Raw genomic sequence first — 27002 nt, 5'->3', positions numbered from 1 at the left:
AAGTTCTCACTTAATGTTGTTGATAGGTTCTTGTGGTAGAACAACGTATAACAAAACCAGTTTTACCATGTTAACACCCATTTTTTTAAAGGGCAGCATTGTCCAAAGTTTTTCTCATCATGAAACACCAAAAGTGATGTTTGTATACCATAGAAAGATGAACAGACAAAGCTGCAGTCAGAAACAACTGACTCAGGAACTCTGGCCACCTCATGCCTTACCCAGTTGTCCGGAGGGCTGAGGGGGATGAGTACCTTGGCACATCTGTAACCCTGTGCACAGTGTGTCTATGGCATACCATTTGGGTGCTCAACTTTAGGGCACAGGCTTGGGGAGGCCTCCAGAGGGATTTGTGGAGGGCAGTTTCTGAACACCTATTGATTGATATTCCTTTTTTTCGCCATACATTAGAAAACGCAGGGAAAGCAGCAATCAAGGCAGAAATGTGAATACAGGCATGCCTTGTTTTATTGCACTTTGCTTTATTGTGCTTCACAGATATTGCCTTTTTTTAAAAAAAATGAAAGGCAAGACCCTCCATCAACAAAAGATTGCAAGACCCGCTTTATTGTGGTGGTCTGGAACCAAACCTGCAATATGCATATATGACGGTTAACCAGTTGGAAGTCTTAGGAAAAAAGTGCAAACAAACATGCTACAATCTTTGAAAAAGAGGAAAAGTAAATTTTAAAATGAGAGGCTCTTAGCTAATTTACTTTACCTACTTTTCTTTACCTAATATTAATACATCAATGTAGATTGCATGGAATATATTACTTGTTATTTCTATTAGTATTTCCCTGGCTTGGTAGGATTAAAGAGCCAAGGAAAGTAACATAGGAATAAAACCTATGAGGCTCAGAGGGAGCTTCTGAGATGTCAGAGACATTTGAAAAGCTACCCCTGGGGAAAATAGTTCTATAGTGAGTTAGTAGATGAGTGAAGTTCCCGTGTCTAATTCCATTCTTCTCTTTAGATAGGAATTTTAGAAATGGTCTTGGGAAATGGAAGCAAGTGGCTTTGAGATTCACTTCTGATCTCCTGGACATGATCGCATGTGGATTAGGGAAGAAAATAAGACACAGGATTTCTCTAGTTAAGCTCTTTCTCTTCATCCCTGAGGAGCACCATCTTCAATACGGGGCCCCTCCCGAGCCTTCTGCAGGCCACTGGAGAAAGGGCGCGGAGGAACTTGTGGGGGTGCCACATCCTAATGAGAGCGTGGGGCATGCTTAGAATGGTTTCTGCTTCAGGAAAACCACAAAATCTGTCAATGCTAAATAAAGGACTGCAGGGAAATAGCGTGATAATTCTTCACTGAAACCCATTTCCCTTTAGGTCCGCGTACATTTAAAATTGTCCTCCTCTAGAACATTTGTATATTAGGCTTCTCTTAAGAAGTGTAGCCGTAAATGGCAGGTATTTTAGCGTATATATAGGGAGTGATGTAAGTGCATAGGCTTTGGAGCCAGAGAGATTTCAATTTGAGTCTCACCACTACTACATATTAGGTTGGTGCAGAAATAATTGCGGTTCAAGAAGTGGAGTACAGCATTAGGAGTAGAGACAGTGGAAATGTAATGGCTGTGTGCGATGTCAGAGGGATAGTAGATGGGGGAATGGGGGTTATCACTGTGTGAGGGATATAAATGATAAATGTTTAACTATTACATTGTTTTGTACAACTGAAACTAATTAAAAGATGTTTAAACAATAAATAAAACTTTAAAAAAAAGTAATTACCATTTAAAAGGTTAAAAATAATTGCAAAAACTGCAATTACTTTTGCACCAACCTAATACTATTTGAGTGACTTTGAGCAAGTTATATACCTCTTCTAAGCTTTACTTCTTCACCTGTTAAATATGAAACAGCTTATATAAAACATCCATCTTAGTACTTGTTATATAGTAGCTAGTCAGTCATGCTTCTCATCACCATCTTTCCTAAAATGATAATTTGTTCAAGGCCAGCATGTGTTTTAGAAGGTCTGAGAGATATGTTAGTACAGCACTTTCCAGTAGAAATGTAATGCAAGCCACATATGTAATTTTGCATTTTCATGTAGCCAAGTTAAAAAGTAAAAAACAAATGAAATAACTTTTTACATATTTAATATCCAAAATAATGTTTCAACATGTAATCAATAAGAACATTATTAATGAGATATTTCATATTCTTTTTTTCAGACTAACTCAGTGAAATATGACTATTTTAACTTATGGCATATATTTCAATTCAGACACTAATTTTGCATCAGAAATATTTGATCTGTATTTAGATTTCATAAAGTTTACAGTTGAAAAATAGATTTACATATCCAAATTGTTCCAAACATACCTAGAGGTTTTCTAGCAACTGAATCAAGTACAAAAAATTTGTTTTTCCTTTAATATTTGCATCCACATTTACAAAACTGGTTTATCTTTTTTAGAATAATTGATTTGACTAAAAAATCAAAGACATAACAGTTTCAAAACTATGTCTAACTTAAATAAATTCACTAGCTCTTATTTAATTCAGAAGACTATTGCAAAATTGAAAAGCAACTCTAAATCTATCAAGAGCAACAAAATTCTTCAGTTTTTTTTGTAATTTTAGTGGCCAATTTACATGTACTGCTGATTAAAACTAAAATCTTATGCATATTGATTCATATTAGAAAAATGTATAAAATCAATATTACTGATTTGTGTTAAGAAAAGTTTCCATTTCGGTGTAAATTCTCATGCCTATCAGCTAGTCACAAATAATGCTTTTCCTTTTTTTGGAGCTTCAGATTTAGCTTACTCATTTGTAGAGTGATATTGGTGAAAAAACAAATCACAGTACCATTTTTTTTGTCTTTGATTATTGAACACATTTTTTCAAGAAAATACTGAATTCAGTTTAATAGTACAATAAATTTTTGTAACTTCCATGACTCAACCAATAAGCCTTGGCAAAAAATACAAGATCATCGAATTCATTGTCTTCTATTTGTTTCAGCAGTTTCACCAACTGGCATAGCATTTGTACATGTTGAATAATTTTACAACTGTATCCATGATGTTTTTCATAGTGTGCTTCAGAAAACAAATATTTCCAACACATGTGTTATACAGTATAACAAAGAAAGCAAGAGAAACATCAGTCTTTTTAAAAATTCCAGTAAATCTGGATTTTTGACTTAACAACGCTGGAACACCAATTGTAATTAAAAAATGATTTTTTTCATATCTAGCTGAAATTCTTCATTGGATAGATATGCAAAATTCAAAAACACATACACTACAAGTTCGAGTTTTTTAGTTTTTTCAGGTCTTAAGTTGACAACATTTCTTAGTAAATTTGGAAGTCTTTTTTGAGACAAACATTTCCCGAAGTATTAATTGGGCACATTACTCATCTGAAGATAAAGTACTTGAAATTTTCAAAGTTTGGATTAATCTTTGATATTATGAGAAAGGTCTTGTATTTTTGCAGACAGTTGTTAGTGGGTTTAATTGAAGATCTTCCACTTTTTATAAAATATCTTTTATTTCCTCATTTTCCTACAAATTTTCTGTAACTGAAATAATTTACTTTGCCATCATTACATCTATAAACAATTTCTGTTTTTGTGCAAGATTTCAAAGTGTTTTATAGCTGGGCAAAGTTACAAGCTCAGATTCTTCTTTTAAAAACCCCTATATTACGAGTTTTTGTTGGATGGTTAATTCTGATTTCGGTGGCTAACCTCCATGCTTTTTTCACTCTTGAGACTATTACATTCACTGTGCATTTGCTGAAAATGCCTCATAACATTATCTATTTTATTATCTTAAAATATTTTTATATTACAAACAACTTTTTAAAATAACAGCTTTATTGAGGTATAATTCACATACCATAGAGTTTACCATTTTAAAGGTACAATTCAATGGTTTTACTATATTCCGAGATTTGTCACCGATACCATAATCAGTTTTAGAACTTGTTCATCACCCTATTGAGAAACCCCATATCCACTAGCAGTCATGCCCCATCTCCTCTCTGTCCTGTGTCCCTACCCACCTGCAACCTAAGCAACCACCAGTGTACTTTCTGTCTTTATGGATTTGCCTCTTCTGAACATTTCATATAAATTGAATCATATACAATATGTGATCATCTATGACTGGCCTCTGCATAATGTTTGCAAGGCTCATATTATAGCATGTATCAGTACTTAATACCTCTTTATGTCTGAATAATAGTTTAATGTATGGATATACCACATTTTGTTTATCCTTCTATCAGTTGATGGACATTTGGGTTGTTTCCACTCTTCGGTTATTATGAATAATGCGGCTACATACATTTGTTTACAAGTTTTTGTATAGACATGTTTCACCTCTCTTGGATATATATTTAGGTGTGGAATTGCTGGGTCATGTGGTAACATTAGATGTTTAACATTTTGAGGAACTACCAATCTGTTTTTACAAAGTGGTTGCATTTTGTTTCCATTTTACACTTCCACCAAGCAGTGTATGAGGATTCCAGTTTTTCCACATCCTCATCAAAACTTATTATTGTCTGTCTTTTTAATTTTAGCCATGCTAGTGGGTTTGAAGTGGTATATCCTTGTGGTTTTTGTTTGCATTTCCCTAAGGGCTAATGATGTTGAGGGTCTTTTCATATCTTATTGTAATTTGCATATATTTTTTTGAGAAATGTTTATTTAAGTCCTTTGCCCAGTTTTAAATTGAGTTATTAGTCTTTTTACGGTTGAGTTGCAAGAGTTCTTTATGTATTCAGGATATAAGTCCTTTATCAGATTTGCAAATATTTTTTCCTGTTTTGTGGGTTGTCTTTTTTCTTGATGGTGTCCTTAGAAGCTCAATAATTGTTTTAATTTTATTAAGTCCAATTTACCTGTTATTTTCTTTTGTCACTTGTGAGCCAACAGCTTTTTCATTTTGTTCTGCAGCAAGTCAAAAGAGCATTCGTCAGGAAATTCGTGACATACTTCTTTAAGTCTCTTTACTGTCCCAGTTGTACTCTCTCACATGTTATTGTCTCCACTTGATTCTGTTAAAAATCTGTCCATAATTATTTTTTTAAACTAGAAAAATTGTTTAGTTCTTAAAATAACTATCAGTTTAATTATTAATTCTGATTTCTATAGGTATCACCATAAATGTAATACCAGAATAAACACACTACAGTGTTATATTGATATATAGGAAAAAAGAAAACCATTCAAACTGGATCAATCCATTGACGCTGACTAGACTGGTTGTACGTTTGTGTGTAGTACTACAAGCCGCGCATGTGCCCAGTGCACATTAGGCTGCAACAGTAATACTTGCACGTGGTGCAGCACAGCGGATTGTAGCCCTAAACCGTAAAGTTGTGTTTAGCAGAAAAATATTTGCATTGCATCAGTTCTTAAGTTTTAATTTTAAATAAAATTAAAAATTTTATTCTCCAGTTGCACAGCCGTATTTTAAGTCCTCCTTAGCCACATGGAGCCAGTGTTTACCATATTGGACAGGCCAGTGTTAATGCATCAGGATTGTTAAAATAATAACTGATTTACTAGTAGTAGTTGGCAGTTCACAGAATGCTTTAATGTCTTTTGCTTACTTTTAACACCACTTCTGTGAGACACGTATGACAGATATTTGTCTATCTGACAGATGTGAAAACAAATTCTGAGAGATTGACCTCAAATAACACAGTGGGCTAATGGTGGTATCCAGACTTGAATCAGGACTGTTAAGCCTGCTGCTTTGTCCACTTATACTGTACATTTTTTTCATTTAGCTTTTTTGGTGACCTAAAGTACTAGAAGGAAACAAACAGTATGCTTTGTTTATTCATTTAACAAGTGTTTTTTTACCCACCTTTATGGCCCATACTCTTCTAGGCAGTGAGATAAAATGGGGAACAAGACAGACAAAGTTCTGGTTTGTGTGGATTTTACATTCTAATTAAGGTGGTAGTGAGCAGATATATACTATAATATTAGGTAGTAGAACCTAATACCTAATACCATTCTGTATTAGAACAAGTAGGAAATTTGGCTTAAATTTTAATTCATATTTAGGTTATCAAATCCTTATTGGATTGATTTAATTTTTGTTAGCTAGATTTTTTTCTTTGAAGATAGATTTTTCATAAGAAGTATACTGCATGTATTTTTTCGTAGGCATTATAAAGAAGATGAAAGTCAGTCAGAAGAAGAAAAAGACTACAGAAGCTTTGATGCCTCACCAACTTATAAAGGCCTTCTAATGGTACGGGGATTAGATATCTAATAAATACTTTCTTATAAAGTAAAATAATAATTTCCTAGGAAAGTTAACTCTTTTTCTATAAAATGCATTGCAGTCATTACAGAATCAACTCAAGGAATCGAAATCTAAGATTGATGTACTTTTAAGTGAAAAGCTGAATCTCCAAAAAGATTTGGAAAGCAGGTAAGAAAAACTGAAGTCATTTTTATTTCACCTTTGGAAAGTAAACACATGCTGGAATTGGGAAGGTTAAATGAATCATTCTAGCCCCTTTTCTTTGAAACTCATCTTGGAGAAACTCATACTCGTCTGCTCATTTTGGTCAGTTGTCTTTCATATAATGGAAGGAACAAGAACGCATAGGTAGGCAAGGGAAGTGAGAAAATAGGAGTCCACAATGAAGAGGATAAAACTGGGTAGGAGCTCAGAGCAGACTCAGTCTTACACTATGAGATTTCTATTCTAAAGTTACTTTTGGATGTCTCATTATTTCGTCTTATCCCTGTGTTGTGGGAGAAGAAAACTAAAAAGTTGAAATGGCATACAACAGAAACATGTATTTATATGCCGCATACTACCATGAGGCGATGACACTCTCCATGCTGATAGTGAGGAATGAGCATTGTGGAGACGTTTTTCATTCAACAACTATCTGTTGAACACCTATTATAAGTTAGACATTGTCTTAAGCTCTTATATAATGACCGAAACAAATATCTTGTTTTCATAAAGCTTATACTTTAATGGGACTGATATCTACAGTATAAAAACCTCTTATATAAAGTTTAACGACCTGCCACATAGTAATATGTAAATTTATGATTATATAAATATGTAGTAAAAATTTTAAAACATGCATGGGAATAATGGATAGTGAATTTAGGAAAGTGGTTACCTGTATTATGAGAAGGAGAGGAATGATAGTAGTGAGGGACATACATGGAGTTTTAGTGTATATATAATGTTTCAGTTTAATATAAGACAAATCTGTTAATATTCAACTTTGATAAAGCTGAGTGGTAGATACACCACTATTTGTTTTACTATTCTCTCTTCTTATCTGTACATTTGAAATATTTTGCTATAAAAACAAGTAATAGAATAACAACAAAAAAAATGCTAAAAAGTTTTGAACAAATATAGAGAAGAAATCCTATGGCCAGTTAATACCTCGTTAGCAATCATGAAATATTTTAAGAATTTTAATAAGCATATTTGTGACAAGTAACAAGGTATACTCTGTTGTTTATTGTTAAATATCTTTATAGTTTTATTTAATAAATTGAATGCTCAACATCATTTATTTTCTACAGGCCCACACAGCATGAATTAAGACTTTATAAACAACAGGTGAAGAAACTGGAGAAAGCCCTTAAGAAAAACATCAAGTAATTATATTTTACCAAAGTTACAAATTTATTAGGCTTTTATATTTTTATTTTTATTTTTAAAACTATTTTATTATTTTTATTACCTATCATCTTACCTCATAATGGCCTTGGCTTGAAATTACCATGCTGATGGTGGGGGGAGGGAATGACACTAACTAGGGATATTTCTGGTTCCACAGTTTAAAAACAATTTCTACTGTGTTGGATTTGGCTATATATTCATCTTAAGAACAAGAAAAAGGTAGTTGCCTTATAATAATAAAACACAAGATTTTAACTAGGAAATTGTTTTTGGAAGTCATGGAGGAATTGCAAGGGAATCATTGAAATTAGAAATGACAAGCCCCCAATTTTTGTTAGTGGTAGTCATGACCTGAAGCCTATATAGCCTCGTCATACTTTAAAAGTACCAGAATGAGTGCAGTGAGCCATTCATATCCCCCACTTGTGCCTTTCTTGACTTGGAAAAGCGTGTGCTCAGAGGAGTTGCAAAAAATTGGTCCTCAAATAGTGATCGTATTTTCTGAAGATTGTCTATGTGTACTGTTTGATTCAAGGGAATGGGACTTGAGGAAGTAGTGTGGGAAGCATTGGGATGAAATATTTTGAAAGCTATTCGCGTTATTATATGCATTAGATCTATTAAATCAATTATATTATCGTAAGTTGATTCAATTTTCAGTGACAGCTGTGTTCCTTCCTGTGGCAACACATGCCACAGTGAAAGGCAAGTATTCTGGACATCCAAGATTACATATTGAGTTAAATTAAGATAGGAGAGAGAGAGAGAGAGAGAGAGAGAGAGAGAGAGAGAGAGAGAGAGAGAGAGAGATGGCAGGTTTGGAAAGACTGCATTTATAAAAAAGTAATTAATATTTTTTCCCTTCCTACTATTGCTTGACATTTTGGGTACCTGTAGTACCTCCTACTATCTACTTAGCATTCTGAGTTAGTGGAATTGCAGTGGAAAACCAAATGGTTAAAGTCCCTGCCCTCATGGAGATTACATGAAGGGAGGAGAGTGAAAATAAACAACACAGCTTTTATATATAGTACTAAATGTAAAATAGTGTGAGCATTGCTATTGTGTGAATTTGAACAAGAGGTGGTGACATGATTCAAGGTGGCAGTAGTGGAAGTGATGAGAAGTGTTTGGAAGATTAGAGGTAGAACTGATAGAACTTGGTGATGGATTGGATATAGGCAGCTGAGGGGGAAAAAAATCAAGACTCCTAAGCCAGGCCTGAATAACTAGGTATTCGTTGGTGCATTAACTGAGATGGGAAAATTCGTGGAGAAGCAACTGGTAATAGGAGGATGTAGGGGGGTAAAAAGTCAGAGGAGAAGGTGTAGGGAAAGAAAACTTTTCATCAGCCCTCTTAGGCTGGGCCTGAAAATTAAACTGATGAAGACAGATTAACATAAGAAAAGCATACAAATTTATTGAATATGTGAGTTTTATGTGATGTGGGAGACTCTATGAGGAAATGAAGACCTGAAGAAGCAGTTAAGCCTGAGCGTTTTTATACTAGATTTGATGAAGAGTGGAAAGTTGTGGAAAAACGCAACAGGACATAAGGGTAGTCAACTGGGAGAAACTCGGATTCTTCTTGGCATCCCTCTGTCTTCAGAGAGTCTCTCCTGCACCTGCCGTTTTTCAAATTCCTTTAACTTAAAACATTTATGTCAAAGTGGCATATTTTGGAGTGGCATATCCTGATTCCCTGCAAAGGAATCTTATTGACTTCAAGGCAAGTATATTAGTGAAGATATACACACACATACATAAATGCACTTACGAGTATATATACATAGGGGTAATATAGTTAATCCTATTGTTCACAAATTCTGTATTTGTGAATTAGCCTACCTGCTAACATTTATTTTTAATCCCCAAATCAATACTTGTAGAACCTTCATAATCATTCAGACATGCCAAACACATACATTTCCAGCTGTTGAACAAGGTGACACTCTGCCTTCTTGTTTCAGCTCTCATAATGTAAATAAGCATCCTTTTTTATTATCACAGAGCCACTTTCTTTTTTCTTTTCCTTTTTCCTTTTTTTTTTTTTTGCATTTTTGTGCTTTTTCTTGGCAATTTCTCCAAGATGGCGTCCAGACATAGTGTTGAAGTGCTGTTTAGTGTCGTTACACTCAAGAAGGCTGTGATCTGCCTTATGGAGAAAATATGTGTGTTAGGTAAACTTCATTTAGGCATGAGTGACAGTGCTGTTAACCTAGTTTTATGTGCGCTGATGTTTAAAGACAAGGCTATCTATTGATCAGTTGAGGGAATGGGACCAGATGCATGCAGGAACCTGATCCTGTCTTCTTTCCCCGAGAAGCAATGGGGTAGTCTTTGCGAATTTAGTGTTTATGGTGACTTTATAGGACATAACTACCACAAATAACAAGAATTGACTATATACAGAGGGTACCAAAAAAATGTATACACTTTTTTTTTTTTTTTTTAGATTTTTTTTTGGGGGGGAGTATACACATTTTAAGAAAGGAAAAAACTGTATTAAAATTACACTGATGGGAACCACTTTGAGCACCTCTTGTAAATGCAGAAGTCAAATGTGACTTGTATTCATCTTTTGTTATCGGTACATATTAAGTATTACAATTTTAATACAGTTTTATTTTCTTAAAATGTGTATGCATTTTTTTGGCACCCTCTGTATGTGTGTGTGTGTGTGTGTGTGTGTGTGTGTGTGTGTGTGTGTGTGTATAGTGGTGTTCATTTGGGCTCTGGTCTTTAGACTGACTTTTCACTGTTAGCCTTTAAAATTGATTCAGAACCAATCCCTGATATATTTTTTCTGCTGAATTTGAGGAAATTTTGTGTTTTTAGAAATTTAAATTTGGAATTAAAAAAAAAATCTGTTAAATTTTTTTTAGGTTTGGAACTTTTGTAGTATCTAGATGTGGAAACAGAATTAGGAATGTTAGATAACTTGCCCACATCACACAGGTGGTATGTAGGAGAATTTGGAAAGAAGTCAGATCTGTATCCAGTCATTCTGACTCCAAAGTTCACACTCTTAACTACCACACTAATAATTAAAGCCAAACAAAACACCCTCTGAAAAAATTTTTTTCAAGGTAAAACTTTTAAAATTTTTATTTTCTTAAGTAGCAGAGGTAGAATATTTTTTCAAAGAACTGATGTTGGGCCCTTTCCACATATATAGAAAAAAAGAAACAGTTTTATTAATATTACTGAATAAACATTCAAGCAGACTGTAAAGTGCATTATAGGCAATCTGCAAAGACAGAATGAAATCTCACCCTTTTATACAACCAGGCAGATAACAGCCATTACATACATGTGAATTGTCTTTATCCAAAGGAAAAATGAAACTTCTTGTTTTGTTTAGACAAACAGGAAGTTACAATTTAGAGCCTGGAGGCTAGGCTGAACTCCCAACAGAGACAGGAAGATAAGGCATGGTCCTCCCTAATATTTACATGGCAAAGGGGTGGTTCCAAGACTCCCAAGGTAGACATTCCTAGGATGTAAAATTGGCAAGAGGTTTCTATCAATCTTAAAAAATTTTCATTCTTTTTAAAGAGACAGATAAAGGGTTTGCAACAACAAGTTTTCAAAAAGAAATACTACAAGAAAAGGAGGAGAAAGTCTCTTTCCCTTTTAGAACCAGAGAAAATTCCTTTTTTTTCCCCTTTAAATTTGTAGTTACCTTTCAACTAAGCAACCTTCAGTATCAACTGAGGCTATTAATTTAACATGGGGAAACATGGGCTTCTCTTGTTTGAGTTAATATTACAAACAGGCTGATTAAAATTCTGTTGCTAGGACGTGATCAAGTAGGTCTGCTGGTGCAAGATAACCAGAGGTACTACACTAATTCCATTTAATTTTTCAATGGTATTTCTATTTTGCTAGGAGAAAACAAAATCAGAATCCCATCACCCTAATGTTGAGCTGACAGGCGAGAGGTGGTCAGTTAGGGTAACAAGCCAAATTGAAATGAATAATCCAGGCTTCATTCACTTACTGCAGTAGTATAAGCAAGGGGCCAAAAAGCAAAAGGCTGGCGCCTCAGTGTTCCATTTTCCCCAGGGAATGGCACCAGGCAAAGTTCAGTCAGTGACATGCTGCACAGATGGGAGGAAGCATCTCACTGCCTAGGAGCCTGGCACAAAAGACTCCTACTGTTTCATGGGCCTAGGAGAAGGCTTAGGAGTGGAAAAACAGACCGAGTGGAGGAAAGTGTTTCAGTTAAGGTTTTCCCCACTCTAGTAAGAGAGATGAAAAGGGCCCTGAATGGAGGCACGTGGGCTAGGAATGCAGACGTGCATGTGAGCGTGGCCACCGGGAGTATGGAGGGAGGGGAGAGGTCAGGGGCGCTGAATCCTTGACAGCAACTCCCTCCAGAGATTGCAGTGCACAGGCTGTGCACCAAGTCTGGTGTGTGGAGGGCAGCTTTCCCCCATGAGGCTTTCCAGGCAAGGCTTTTATAATTGCCTGTGGTCTGCGCCTGAAAGAAAACACGTTGGATTTTGGCCTGGAGCTGGACTGCCCTCCTAGAGAAACAGTTGCCTTCAGAGTTGTGGCTGCTGGATTGAAGAGAACCACCCTTCTTTTTCATCCTAATGATTTCAAAAATCCTAGGAATGCAGGGAAAAGGATTCAGGAAACATAACTTTGAGAGGTTCGTATGGATGCATACATGTGTTTTGTATCATTGTGGCTAAATTAGCATGATTTTAAAACAAAATTGGCCTTCCCCTTTTCAACTCTTTCCTTATCTTCAGAATGGGAATGAATCACCATGAGATCATGGAAAGGTTTCAACAGACAGTTAAAAGCTATAAAATGTCTGCACATAGAAACTTATCTTTCAGAGATGGCTATGGAAAACAGGAGATAACACAGCATATTTTAAGTTGGAAGTACAGTTTTCTCTTTTTCCCAGACTCCACAAAGAAACCAAGCTGTTGCTGCTGGCTCAGTGGAATGAGTGTCTGCTAAGTGCATAAAGTATACCTTAGGCACTCTCAGGGGAATTTTGTGGCTATCAGGCCTTGCTTACTGCTCTGGAGACTACAAAACAACCCTAGCATATTTCTGAGTACAGCATATTCTGCTACAACATAGGTTTCTAAAACACTCTTTAAAGAAAAAGCCAGAATGAGAGGCGACAGCATTTATTTGAGATAAAAAAGATAAGTACAGATTCAGACAGAAACCCACATAGTATCCTGATTACAGGGTGCTTTTATGAGAAAAGGAAGGGAAAAGTAATTATTCCAATTACGTGACTAGAAGTGTTAACCTAAAAATAAAAGGCCAGTGTGAGAGGCAACAAGCGTTTGAGATCCAAAAGAATAGTTATCCAGGAAGTACTGATGCAGGCAGACACTCAAATAGTGTTCCGATTGGGGGTAATGGCAAAGGGTTTTTATGAGAAAGAGAAGGGGAATAATTACATGAATAGAAGGAAGGGATTTCTATTGGTGTTATTAAATCAAGGAAAGAATTTCTATAGGTGCTCGTAAGCTGTTATTCTTTAGCTAAACATGGTGCTGCTAATTCTAAAGAATGTCTTTAATTTTTAGTCCGTTAGAGTGTCTGCTTTTCTGTTAGCTTTACAAATAGTTGTTTGAAATATAGTGTTGGTCTGGCCCAGTCCAAAGCTTATTTTGCCCAGTTTAAACATTCCGAAGGTTTGAGGAGTAAGACGTACATAGCACTTCCTCTGGGATGGCTGCTCTGACTCCATTTTGAAGTGGCTCCTTTGTATTATTTTTCACATAAGAAAGGAATTTCTGTTGGTGTTAACAAACTGAGTTATTCTTTAGCTGGACATGATTGGTTACTGATCCTGTCTCCAGAAAGAATGTGCATAATTATCAGTCCTTGTGGTCAGGCTATCTGCTTTTACTGTTGGCTTTACTAACAATTGTTCGTAAGACAGTGTTGCTATAGCCCAGTCCAAAGGTTATTTTGCCCAAACATTCCAAAGGTTCATGGAGCAAGATGTGCAAGGTTAATGAACATTTAAATTCAGATATATCAGTTTACTTGTATTCCCACTAGGGAGCATGTTGGCTTTTCTGTGTCTCTTGTATTCTACACAATATATTTCTGGTACTACCTTTAGGCAAAACTGTAAAGTATGTGAATATGACAAATAGGTGGAAAGTCACGTGGAAAATGGATTGTGAGGTCTTTGTGTCTACTAGAGGAAGGAGGTTGACTTTTTATCTAGAGCTGATTCCATATTAATTTGTTTTTGGCACATACTCACCAGAGAGCAGAGATAAGCAATTGAGTGAAGGTCAAGGACAATACATGTGACTGGAGTTGGTAATTGTAGGGTAGTAGTAAGAGATGAGGTAAGAAAGGAGTCAGGAGGAATATTGGGTTAGGACTAACAGCATGGAGAGGTTCACATGCTAACCCCAGGAGATTAGATCTAATTCACAAAGCAGTGGGGAGCCATTGATTGCTTTTTTAGCAGGCAAATGACGTGATGGAATATTGATATTCTGTTTTACAAACAGCAGGTCAAGCTCATTAATGAGTCATGGAATCAGTTAATGGAACAGGGTTCTATAAGAAACCGAGAGGTATACTCAAAGTTCAGATGGTCAATTTGAGGCGGGTGTAATAAGAGACCACTTTTTCTCAAAGGGCATGGTGGGTGGGAGGAGGAATGTCTACTACAGCCTGACTGCAGAGATATTTGGAGAAAGGCAAGGGTTTGCTACTAGGGGGATACACTCATACATATTTAGGTGTCTGGGTAAAGAGACTCTCCCCCAGAGTTCCAGTAGCCCCCTGGAACAATGGTCTCTTGGGTTTTCATGCGCTCTTGACTGGGGGATGCTCAGGCATCACTGTTGTCTGGTCTTTGGCACAAGTGGAGCGTGAAGAGGGAAAGACCATGCTCTCTAGCTCTTGCTGCTACAAACCAGCTGCCCTGCCCATTGCTTCTTGCTCCCTTCACCTGTAGCCTCCAAGCTTGGAGTACCTTTTATGTTGCTTTCATCATTTGCTGTAGTTTTACTATTCTATTATTTGCATGTGTTGGGGAGTGGTTAGAACTTTCTTTTTCAGTCTGATCCTTTTTGTTTTTAGTGATTCTAATTTGTGGTCTATTGAGAGGATCTTCTTGTTTTCCAGTGACAATATGGCTTAACGTTTTTTTAAATGCATGTATGAAAGTGTGTGTGTGCACGCATATACACACATATACGTGAAAACTTAAAGCTGCTGGGAGGGTAGCTGGATCATTGGCTCAGTTTGTTATCTTAATCCAATGTCTAGGAAAGCATTTTGTAATATCTTGATTCCCCTCCTCCCCCTTTAGATTACAGGATCTTATCAGTCAAAACAAAGCTGAGGACACAGAGAAAAAAGATGAGCCCAGCAAAGATAACCAGCAGCAGGCCCTAACTGACCAGAGATACTTTCAGGTATTGAATAGCTGGCAAACACTGGTGTTTGTAGTCAACCCTGGTTTCAATTGCAGTGTAATAAATTATCAGTTGGTAAGGAATACTTGTTATCTGGTATTTGTATGTGCTTATCCTGTCTTGGCTTGCAATTACATACCTATTTGGCTAAAAGCTTTGTAAGCAGCTTTGCATAGAATTTTTCTTACCCCTTAAAAGAGACTTTGGTCTGGTTCAAAGCAGGGTAGTAAAAAGCTGGTAAGATTTTTACGCAATTTTAATTCTCCTTTTCCCTACTCTCCCCCCTAAGCCATTTCCCTTTTATAGTTTTTGTTGTTGGCTGTTGTTGGTATCATCATTATTATTATTATTTAAGTAAATCTATTTTCTTAAGATCCTTGTATGGTTTTGTTTTTTATTTAGATGTTTAGTCCATCTGAAATTTAATTTTCTACTTGGTGTGATGGAGAGATCTTCCTTTACTGGTTTTATAGAATAAATAGATGAGCATGTGTTGGATAGATGTGCAATTTATTAAGCCTGGTAGTTTACTAACTGAACTGGGCCTGCACTCATTTTATTGGACCCACATAGGGTTCTTTTAAACTTTGAATTAATTACTAACTATTAGTAATTTCTTTAAATGAAGAAATTTTATTTGTTAAGTCCTTATTTCTAGCTTCTCTAAAAAGCCAGAGATTCTGGCAATAAAATTCTGCACTGTCATTTAATCAGAATAGAATTATGCCTTTCCCCTGTCACATATGGGCCTGTGTTCTTCAGTTAGCATAGTACCCACCCATCCTTGCTTCACTCATTTATGCTCTTACCTGGCTTCAACAGGCATTTGAGTTTGCAGATTCTAATAGACCATACTTTTTGTACTTTATTAAAAGGAAACCTTTATCTTATGCCATATTCCCTTGTGTGCTTAGGTTTGTTTCTAGACTGTCTAGTGTGTTCCATTTTCATACTATTTCCATATTCTTTTAAGTTCTGTAGTTTCATAGTAGATTTTGATACCTTTTAGGGTAATCTTGTCATTGTTCATTTAAAATTTTTCATTGGCTATTTTTTTAGCACATTTATTCTTCTGGATGAACAGTTTGTCAAATTCAAAAATAGATCTTATTGAGATGAACTGAAATCGAATTACTTTTTAGATTTAACATTTGGAAAATGAAACCTTTATGGTTTTGAATCATCTCACTCAGAAATATGTCTCTAATTTTATTTGGGTATTTTTTATAGCCTTCAATAACATTTTATATATTTTTAAATTTAGCTCTTGCATATTTCTTATTATATTTATTTCCTAGGTATTTTATAACTTTTATTGCTATTGTGTGGGAATCTTCCTTTCCATTACATTATCTAATAGATTATTACTAGTTCTTCATATATCAGTGTTCATTTTATGTCCAGGCACCTTCTGAAAACTGTTTTGTTTTAGATAAGTTTTAGGTAACTCTCCTGTACCACTCTAACTGAATCTCTTTTATTTCATTTTGTTTCTTCGATTCAATTTGAGAGGCTTCGTCCTTTAACAGGGGAAACCAGACATGGACATTGAGACCAGCTCATATATCTGCTTTTATTCCTGACATCTTACTTTCTGTTTCTATTTATGTGGTTTGTGTTCCAGTCTTTTGTTTTCCTGACATTTGTTAGGTTGAGATATCTTTGTCCTTTTTTTTCTTAAAGTAATTAAGATGATCATTGTATTCTTTTAATGATTCTTCTAATGATTACCCTTAAAAAATATTTTTATCCATATCAAGAGTTTATCAGTATCTGTAAGCTCTTTCTGCATAAGATAAGACCTATATTGTGAGTTTTATTTTTTTAATTCCCGTCTCTTTGGGAATTGTTTAGTCATTGTAGTGTTTCATCATTAATACATCGTTTGCTGCCATTCATCAGCGTATGGCTAAGTCATAAGGAAGAATATACTCTGCTGTCAATACTAATTCAGTGCAAAGGAAATTACGAATTTTTCCAGTAAAATGATGTATTTAGATATAGGAGAAGTGAGTTGTTGAAGTATACTCTCTTGAACTTAAAAAAAAAAAAGCTCCTAAATAAACAAATGAAGTCATATTACCAGACCTATGAGTTTTGCTTGAAGTATGATTAGTAGCAAAGATTCGAGATCAAATGTTACCTTGTCTTTGTACTCATGTAACTATTTATTAAATAGGCTTGACGGTGGTAATAAGGAAATTGCTTTACTCTTCTCCCTATAAACTTGCTGTTTTGATTATTTGATTATCATATCATCCAAGAAGAGGAAAGGAAAGTTTCTTCTTCTTGGATGATATATAACATAGAACTCATAGCTTTTGGCAGGGGGGGGGGGTATAGTCACATATTATACACATCAATGTATTTAAAATTCAATCCAGGCATTGATGATATTAGGGTATAGTTAATTTTTCTTATGTGTAATAATGGTATTGTGGTTTTGTAGGAAAATATGCTTACTTTGAAGAGATGCTTACTTAAGTATTTGAGGGTGAAGTGTTATCATGTCTTCATTTTCTTCAAATGGTTGAGCTGAAATATAGATAGAGCAAGCAAATATGGCAAAACGTTAACAATTGTTGAATCTAGGTAGTGATCATACAGGTATTTATGATGGTGCATTTTATGTTTCAACCTGACTAGGCCCAGGATGCCCAGATATTTGGTCAGTCGTCGTTCTGAGTGTCTCTGTGAGGGTGTTTCTGGGTGATATTAACACTTCAGTTGGTAGGTAGACTTGGTAAAGCAGATTGCCCTCCCTGACGTGCGTGGGCCTCCTCCAGTCAGTCAAAGGCCTAAATAGAACAAAAAGGCTGAGGAAGAGGGAACTCTGCCCACCTGACTGCCTATGAGCTGGGACATTGATTTTCTTCCTGCCTTCAAACTTGAACTGAAATGTTGGCTTTTCCTGGCTCTCGAGCCTGCTGGTATCTGAACTCTAACGATACCATCAGCTGTCCTGCATCTCCAGTTTGCTGACTGCTCATCTTGGGACTTGTCAGCCTCCATAACTGCATGAGCCAATTCCTTGTAATAAATAAATAAATAATACGCGTGCGCACACATAACTCTATTGGCTCTGTTTCTCTGGAGAACCCAGAATCATGCAGTGTTTATTATTTATATTCTTTTTGTTTTTTGTATGTTTCAAAATTTTCTTGATAAAAATTAGAAGAAAAAGTTATTCAAATCTCAATCAAAAACTTCAATCTGTCACCCAGTTCAAAGCCTCTACCGTCTGCCTACTTTACCTTATGACTGACCTGTACTTACTTTTCAAACAGACAGTGTGGCAAGGGGTATGATCTATTTCTTTATTCTCGTTGCTCCACCTTCTCTCCTAGTCCTCTGCTGTGTCTGGTGTCTTCAGGGGTGGCAGTGAGGGTAGATGCTGGGTGAGAGTAGAAAGCAAGAGGGGAGAATCGTTCTTGACTGGTACTGGTGTAGTCTAACAGTGGTGTCCTTTGTGAGGCTGATGACCAAACACTGCCTGCTTTTTCTTTCATGGAAAGCTCTGTGTGTGTGTGTGTGTGTGTGTGTGTGTGTGTGTGTGTGTGTGTGTGTGTGTGTGTGTGTGTGTGTGTGTGTGTGTGTGTAGGGTTATTTCCTCCCCATCAACTAAGGACCTTGGCAATGTATCATTCTTTCTGTGGACAATGTATTTTCCAGCTGACTGCTTAGGAATCTCTTTCCTCATCCTGCTCAGGTAATACTCCCTTACGGTCCTCCAGCTATAGGTAGTTTTTTCTGTGAAAGCAAAGCTTGACTCTCTTCAAAAGTGTCCATTTGGCCATAGGGCGTATTCTTACCCTACCATAATAAAAAAGGGCAGGCTTTTCTTGTTGCTGCTGCTTCTCCTTGCTCTATTTCATCTTTACATGCGTATGAGTTCATTTTTGCTCTGTAGGAAACCCTCCTAAAACTTAGTGACTTAAAATAACAGTCCTTTAGTATTATTGAGATTGGACAGCTGGGTAGTTCTTTTGCTCTTGGCTGGGCTGCTTCATGCGTCTGCAGTCAGACACAAGTCAGCTAAGTGGCTCTGCTTCTGGGACTTGGTGGATATTGGCTCAGGGTGATAGAGGTGACTGGGTCAGGTGTCTTTCACTTTCCGTCATCTAGCCTGCGCTTGTCCATGTGTGACAGCAGAGTTCAAAGAGAGCAGAAATAATCAAGGCCCCTTGAGTCTTGCGCTCCTAGCTGGCACACCATTACTTCCTTTACTGTGGGCCTGTGCAAAGCCCAAGACCAGCCCAGAATCGAGGAGTAGGAAATAGCTCCACTTCTTGATGGGAAAACCTGCAGTGTCGCGTGGCAAAGGTGAGAGGATATAAGGAAGAGAAATAATTGCAATAATTTTTGCAAACAATGCCCCGCCAAGTCTGGATGCATATACCTCCCTCCCCCTTTGTTCAGCACCTCTGTCATGGAATGGGATTGTCTGTGAACCTCTGAAGCGCAGCATCACTCCTTGATCTCTTTTAGGAGTTCTGCCCTCCTTACTTTTGGTGCGAGGTGGGAGAGGAGGAGGACTATGTTCCTGATCTCATTAATAATCTGATTGGTTTTTTCTGTTAAAATAAACTCTATTATATTTAAAGAGTTTAAATCTAATAGAAGTGAAATATAAAAATGCACTAAAATACAAAATAACAAAACTTCTTGTAAATAAACTTCAGAAGTCAAATTCTCAGGAGACGTGTAAGGGGACAAAAGAAAAACAGCATAGTATTTTTTCTCTCACTAGTTCTTTCACCTTTAAAATACACTTGTCTTGGAGAATCCTGTCCAATGAAGCTCTAACATTTTCTTAGATAGGCTGGTCACTATCTAATCAGGTTGATCACCTCTTAGCAAGACCTGCGTAATGTTTCAGGATTTCTCTTTAGAATGTGTCAGACTGTATTTTTCATTGTCTTTATTTTGAACTTCAACTAAAGCTGTGAAACAAAAGGAAATGCCCCCTTTTGATATCCAAATTAGCTTAAATATGAGGATATAGAAACAGGGAAATGTGGGATTCTAGCTGAGGATATCTGGATGATCATTCTTCTTTATGTGGATTATAATGGGCCATTCATAACTACTTTCAAGTCTAAATCATTTAAAAATACATTTCAGTTCTTCTGTTTAGTCTGTGGTTCTCATTAGAACTTAAATGTTTAATCAAGTTAATGAAACTATTGTACTCCTAAAACATTACTAGTATCAGTCTGATTAAAGATCTTCCTAATGCCTAAAATTAACTCTGAAAATGATACTACATTGACATATAAAGCACTCCGTTAACATATATATCACTTTGATAGGACTACAACAAACATTTCAACTAAAAACACTGTCTTTTTTTAAAGGTGCTGAGTAGCATCAATTCAATTGTTCACAATCCAAGAGCTCCAGTAATAATTTATAAACAGAGCAAAGGAGGAGTCCAACATTTTAATAAAGATCTTGTTCAAGATTGTGGATTTGAGCATCTTATTCCTATAATAGAAATGTGGGCAGATCAGCTGACTTCCCTAAAGGTAAGGGGTTGAATGTTCTTTATATGCTTTGAAAATCTGTGGAGTCTGTGGCCTTATTAATAGAACTAGGCCTACTTTTTTATTGTTGTTTAACTGTAAAGCTGAAAAGGTTTAACTTACCTAAAATTTGAATCTTGCTACTTAACATACCTGTTTTAAGTACTACCTATTTGATGTTGTCATTACTATAAGCTTTGCCTCATGTACGGTTTTACTAAACAAGACATTTTTAGGTCATTGCCTTGTTGAAAATCTATAGTATATCCACTTGGCACTTGTAAGTCCTCCACTGTTCTGCCTTCATCTCCATCTTTTTGGTAAACCCATACTGCAAATTTTCCTGGCCCTCATTCCCCTTCGGACGTAATGTCTTATTCTTCATTTCATTTTAATTGGGGATTTTTTTCTCTCCACATTTTAAATTATTTTGTTTCTCTCAAAACAGTTTATCTTCATGTCTGTCTCTTCTGTAGAGCAGGTTATAGGCAGCAGCCTATACTTCACTTACCTAGCCTATCTATCCATGGAAAAAGAACATTTCTTCACATTGTAGAGTTATCGTGTGTTCTTTATTAAATTCAGGGTTTTTATTTTTTCTTTCAGTTTTTGTTGAGTAGTTCACTGAAAGGTGAATTGCTAAAGTCAGTAGTATTTAATTTCTGTTCCCTTTAAACTTTAGATTTTTAACAGCTAATATATATGTAGCACTACTTCTGTTCATGAAGATGATTCAGTGACCCTCTTTGTTAATAGAAGGCTTCTTACATGAAGTGTAAATGGTGCCAGAGATATGTGTAAGAATGTGTAAGCTCCATGAGTTTTATCTTTTTGTTCTCGGATCTATCCCAGGGAACCTCCTGATACATACTGAGTGCTCAATATTTGTCAAAAGAATAAAGCAGAATAACACATTCCAAGACAAAAAATGGAGATGATGATGCTGAATTTTAAAATATCTTAATGAAAACATGTCTGTAACTGTTGAAAGAATATTCACATTCAGCCTAATTTCTCCTTCCCATTTTAAATAGGGCTCAGATAGAGCTATAAAATAAAAAAATCCAACAAAACAAACATGTTAGTTGAGTGATAATGTTGGAGTAATATACCTACCTATAGGCCTGAGTTGTACCAATTTACATCTCAGAAAAGAGTGATAATTAGTGGCTACTTATGTAAATCATGGCATCTTCCCCAATCATTGCTTGTCAGGGGGTTCTTCCAGTAGAAGGGAATAGTGCTAACTTCACTTTTCTCCTTGTCGGGACAGATGGGCTAGAAAATGTCCCAGCCTTCCTAAGACAACGGAAAGACTAAAACAGAAAGTTGGCAAAGGAAAGAAACAAACGGATAGTTATTGATTATATTGATTATGTTCAAGGCATTGTGGGAGGTGTCAGAAAAGGTGAAGACAGGATACAGATTAATTGGAGAGACAAAGCATACTAAAAAATGTGAAATTTTTAAAGAGATGTATGCACATCTCTGTAAATGTATTAAGATATTGAATTTTACACTTTAAAGAGGGTGCATTTTGGCCTATGTGAATTACATCTTAGTAAGTCTTTTATAAAAAAAATCCAAGGCCAAAATATAAAGGGCAAACTACTTTTTTATCCATCAATAATTCAAAATAATTACTTAAATAACATATGCTAATAATAACATATAATTACTTAAAGCATCCAGATTCGAGATAATTAATATATAATGTTTTATGTAAGTCCTATATTTACTTGGAGAAAACTAATTTTCAGACTTTTTCTTAATTGGTAATGGTATTTTTTAAAAAAGTACTGATGATGGTTAATATATTTATTAAACCCTAACATAAAACCTAGTGTTTTTCTAAGATATTGAAACATAATATTAGTGTTATCAATGAGTACTATTATTTTTAAATCAGTAATACCATGTCATTTCTTTTGTTATAAAGGATTTGTATAAATCCTTGAAAATACTATCTGCAGAACTGGTGCCTTGGCATAATACAAAGAAGCAGGATGAAAATGAAGGTATCAAAGTTGAAGATCTGCTGTTTATAGTAGATACCATGTTGGAAGAAGTTGAAAATAAGGAAAAGGTAGTACTTAATACTGCTATAATACATTTTAATGTAGTCTGAGCTTAAAAACTGATAATGATATGAATATTGATATTCTATTAAACTCTATTTCTCTTTTTAAAATTTTTATTAAAGATTTGGGATTATTTTAAGACGTGAACATCTTTCTTTTTCTCCCTCTTTTTTGGACAGGACAGCAATATGCCAAACTTTCAAACTTTGCAAGCTATTGTTGCTCACTTCCAAAAATTATTTGATGTGCCTACTTTAAATGGAGTCTATCCTCGAATGAATGAAGTTTATACTAGGCTTGGAGAAATGAACAATGCTGTGAGAAACCTCCAAGAACTCCTAGAATTAGGTATTGACCCTCTGTCATTTTTGGCCCCCATTTAAGAATTATTCCTAATAAATCAACAAAAAGTAGGGAAAAAAATTTTAAGTCAAAAATTGAGGATAACTGATGCATAAAGTGTTTGATTTAATGATTTCATTTTATCCTTTTATTTCTCTTTTGCAGATAGTTCTTCCTCACTATGTGTGGTGGTAAGCACAGTTGGAAAATTGTGTAGGCTGGTCAATGAGGATGTGAATGAACAGGTCGTGCGGGTGTTGGGACCTGAAGATCTCCAAAGGTATTTAGTTTTAAAAGTTTGCAAAGTATCATCCAGAATGCTTGGACTGCTGAAATTAAAGACCTTCAAAACTTCATGAGTTCTTTACCTTTCGTGTTTGGGATAGCATCTTTTAAATAACTTGACAATTTAAAATAATCTCACACTTTAGGGATGGAGAGAATGCCAAGTATTTTCGAGATAAAGAGAGATTGGAGGGCCTGTAAGTTTATATAGGGTGGGTCAGGGCTCCAGCCTTATTGCTGTAAGCCTGTTCCCTGGGGAAATTATATACGGAGAAATTCAAACCTTGTTAGCAACTTCATATGAGTTTAGAATATAAACATGTCCTATTTTTAGTACACTACCATAGACTATTTGAATAAACACTAACAGTATATTTATTAATTGATTAGAAGATAAAATATTAAGGATTTTTTTAAAAGCTGCGCATCTCTAACATAGAACTCCCCCCCAATTTTATACTGCAGCATATGGAAAGAGGAACACATACATATACATATACATACATATACTACGTGTTCTGCAAGTTTTCCAAGAAGAGCCCTTACCTAATATGACACTTGAGTTTTCTGATATTGGATGCTTTTAGAAGGAACACATATCTCACTATTGGTCCTTTTCCCCTTCCCACAGTTTTACTGACTACTGACACTTATTCCTAATGTTTAATAGAATACTGGATACAAAAGCCAATTATTTTTTTAATATGTTTTAAGAGTGTGGTCTCTTAAGAAGCGTTGAGCTAAATAGAAAGTTTCCCATATTTGGAATGTTATTTAAATTTAACCTTGGAACAGGTATTTACATTAATTGTAAGAGTTTTTTGTTTTGTTATTTTTGGAAAAGTGATATTAGATGAACAAAGAGCTCAAAAAGGAAGACTTGCAGTAAATTTTCATTAAGTTTATACTTAAATTAGCAGGGAAATTTCTTTCCATTTTAAAAATGTTCTATTTTCAATTAGATGCAAGAACCATAAGTTGGAAATTAAGTATAAACTGTGCATTTTTTTTAAAAGCATTATCATCAAATTGGAAGAACATGAAGAATTTTTTCCAGCATTTCAGGCATTTACTAATGACCTACTTGAAATCTTAGGTAAGATATTTGTTGTTGGTGGTTAAGTCTTAAGTCTTTCAAGTCTTAAGATGTCCGTGGCTTTGAGGGAAGAATGTTCCTGTATCACTGGATTAGTGCTTTTACCTAGAGTGTTTGGAAACAACTGAAAGTTCTGGAAACACACTCCTAACTTGCAGTTAGAGGTGGTTGGGATTAGTCTACAGGACAGAGAAGCACATATCCTTTAAGCAGCTAGGGGCTGCTTTTGTTTGGGGACTTTAAGATGAGAAATGGCATTACTCTGGCTAGGCCCTGACTCTGTCATTGTGTAATGAGACATCTTGGTAGAATTTATGATCTTGGAAGGTGTTTTTCTCCCTCCTCCTCCTCCTTTTTAAAGATAGTACTTACTTGCTGTGTTTTTTACATATACAAATTAAATTTTTTACTCAGGTGATAAGAAGAAGTAAAGTAAACATCTGTGCAAAGGAAGAGGTAAATTTATAAATCTGTAGAAAGGAAGAGCTATATTTATACTCTTGGTCAGATTGAGGGCTTCATTAGTAGAAATATCTCTTAAAGGGAAAAATTTAATTTGCTTAGGAGTCATAGGCAAAATAGAAACCCAAGTCTGTTATTTTAAGTGTGATTATATATGGCTATTAAAGTAATTTATGTTACTATTAAGAACACTTTTTAAAATGATTTGTTCACTAATTTTTTCTGTATGGCTCATTTGAAAGATTGAAAAAAGAAAAGAATGGCTCCTTGACACAGGAAATTAAATTAGAAGGAAATGAGGTTTAGTAGAAGATAAGGGAATGAGTAAATTAAAATTTGGTAAGAAAATGAATAAACGAAAGAAGTATCTGACTGGCGTATATAGCCTAGTGAACATAAAGGAAGTTTTATGGCCAATTTTATATAGACGGTGGGAGCAAGGGAGACAGTGTGTGGGCATGCTTCGGGAAAAGGTAATTTGAAAGTTAAGATGAGACATGAAATTGTAGAAATGTGTTGCCTCGTATCTTAAAGAGCCTTGTTTCATAGAATAATAAGACTCTACTTGCTTTGGTGCAGCAATTAACTTAAACAATAAAGTTCTTGTCGTTCATAAAACATGTTAATAGGTGTGCTGGTAACACTTATTTCGGAATCCTTCTGTAGAAACTTCCTCTCAGATGTTACCAGCATGGTTCATGTGGAATATTTGCTTCAAGAAGCCAAGTCTTCCTGCAGATGAACTCTGCATTTTCGTCAGTTGAAATTCTGGAGTTAAATATTATATTTAACATTGGGAAAGTGAAATCTATTTTGGCAACCATGACTATTTTTGTTATTATTAGATGTCATATTAAGCATCTAGAACTACAGAGTGGTGGACTGAGAACCAGATATGAAGAAGGACTTCCTTTTTCTTATACCGTATAAGCTGAGGAAATTCTTGTATCAGCCAAGATCCTTCTCTGTGAGGTTCATTTATAAGGTGGATTTCTCATTTAGTGAGGAAACAGGCGAGATTTCAGAATGGAGGTCGGGGAATAACTTGATCTTGTACTTGACCACGATGTAAGGTGTGACCCAAATTCTCTGTTGTAGATTTGCTTATGTTTTTTCCTTTCCTAAATCTTGGTGCTTTGTAAGTGGATCCAGACAAGTATTCTGACTGTTAGGAACTTAAGCAGCATGGGTCATGTGTTTAGGCTAAAGGAAGAAGAACCAAAATCCAGGTAAACGTGGAGGGAGAAAGGGGAAATCCAAGGAAGCATGTTTTATGTAAAGGAAATGAGTTTATGAACAGTGGCCTAGCAGAATAATCTAGAAAAAGTGGTAACAATCTAGAGAACCTGCCAATGGGGATTACCTACCTTTAGTAGGGCTGGAGTCCAGATGATTGAGAGAAAGGACCTTGCTTCCTCAGTAGCCAGGAGCTTTCAGACAGTAAGTTCTAACTTAGGCTGATTGGGAGAAAATAGTCTTAGGAAGAAAAATCAGGTTCAGAAAGAACCTGGCAGAGAAAGACCTGAACTGGTTTATCTGGGAAGCTGGAGCAGGCTAAGCTGTATGATGCACTGCGTCTGAGGTTTGCACTTTGGGAGGCGTTAACACCTTTTATTAGGTAGACATACTTCATTCTAAAAGGTAGACCTAAGAGTGGTCCTACTAATGAGAAATCTTTCCAGGAGAATTGAGGATTAAGAATTAAGGTCTGTGTCCCATGCGAAGAAATCCCTAAGTCCTCAGGAACCCAGGAGAGAGAGCCTCTGCGTGAGATTTTACCACGTAGCCTCATCCGTGTCATCATACTGATTTAAAGAGGCAATAACATAACACCATAAATATGGCCCGTAGGATCTTTTAGTAAGAGCATACTGCCAATGAGATTTATATCAGCGTCAGTGGGTGCTTGTAGGTATGTGGTAGCTTTTACAAACAAGATGCCCGGTGAGACCTGTGTGTCTGAATTAGTGAGACTCTTATCACCACTATTGGAGAAAAATCATGTGCCTGAAAGCACCAGTGTTGTGGCCTTTGTGTTTGAGGTTTGCTTTTGCATAGAGATTCTCATTTCATCCGAGCCCATCACTAGATAAAGCTACTCTTTTATTCTTTTTTTTTTTTTA

At 35.7% G+C, this 27002-nt stretch overlaps 1 protein-coding gene across 8 annotated transcripts in view; it reads left to right on the top strand.

The window, feature by feature from the left end:
• Positions 1-27002, top strand: part of CEP70 (centrosomal protein 70) — a 62640-nt gene that overhangs the window by 33504 nt on the left and 2134 nt on the right. For 6 of the 8 annotated variants that reach the window (XM_074312916.1, XM_074312914.1, XM_074312915.1 and 3 more), the window contains 10 exons: positions 6158-6245; positions 6340-6428; positions 7559-7633; positions 14983-15088; positions 20446-20616; positions 22553-22699; positions 22874-23042; positions 23202-23316; positions 24338-24417; positions 25546-27001. In XM_074312916.1, coding sequence (XP_074169017.1) covers positions 6158-6245; positions 6340-6428; positions 7559-7633; positions 14983-15088; positions 20446-20616; positions 22553-22699; positions 22874-23042; positions 23202-23316; positions 24338-24417; positions 25546-25643 — 1138 coding nt within the window. In that variant the 3' untranslated portion in view covers positions 25644-27001. Of the gene's footprint in view, positions 1-6157; positions 6246-6339; positions 6429-7558; positions 7634-14982; positions 15089-20445; positions 20617-22552; positions 22700-22873; positions 23043-23201; positions 23317-24337; positions 24418-25545; position 27002 lie in introns of those variants that run through there. The other 2 variants (XM_074312918.1, XM_074312917.1) reach the window with 1 other exon arrangement.

Source organism: Rhinolophus sinicus, linkage group LG10, assembly GCF_036562045.2.
Source record: "Rhinolophus sinicus isolate RSC01 linkage group LG10, ASM3656204v1, whole genome shotgun sequence".
Lineage (NCBI taxonomy): Eukaryota > Metazoa > Chordata > Mammalia > Chiroptera > Rhinolophidae > Rhinolophus > Rhinolophus sinicus.
The sequence above is the reverse complement of the archived record's forward strand: the minus strand, read 5'-3'. Positions and strand labels throughout refer to the sequence as shown.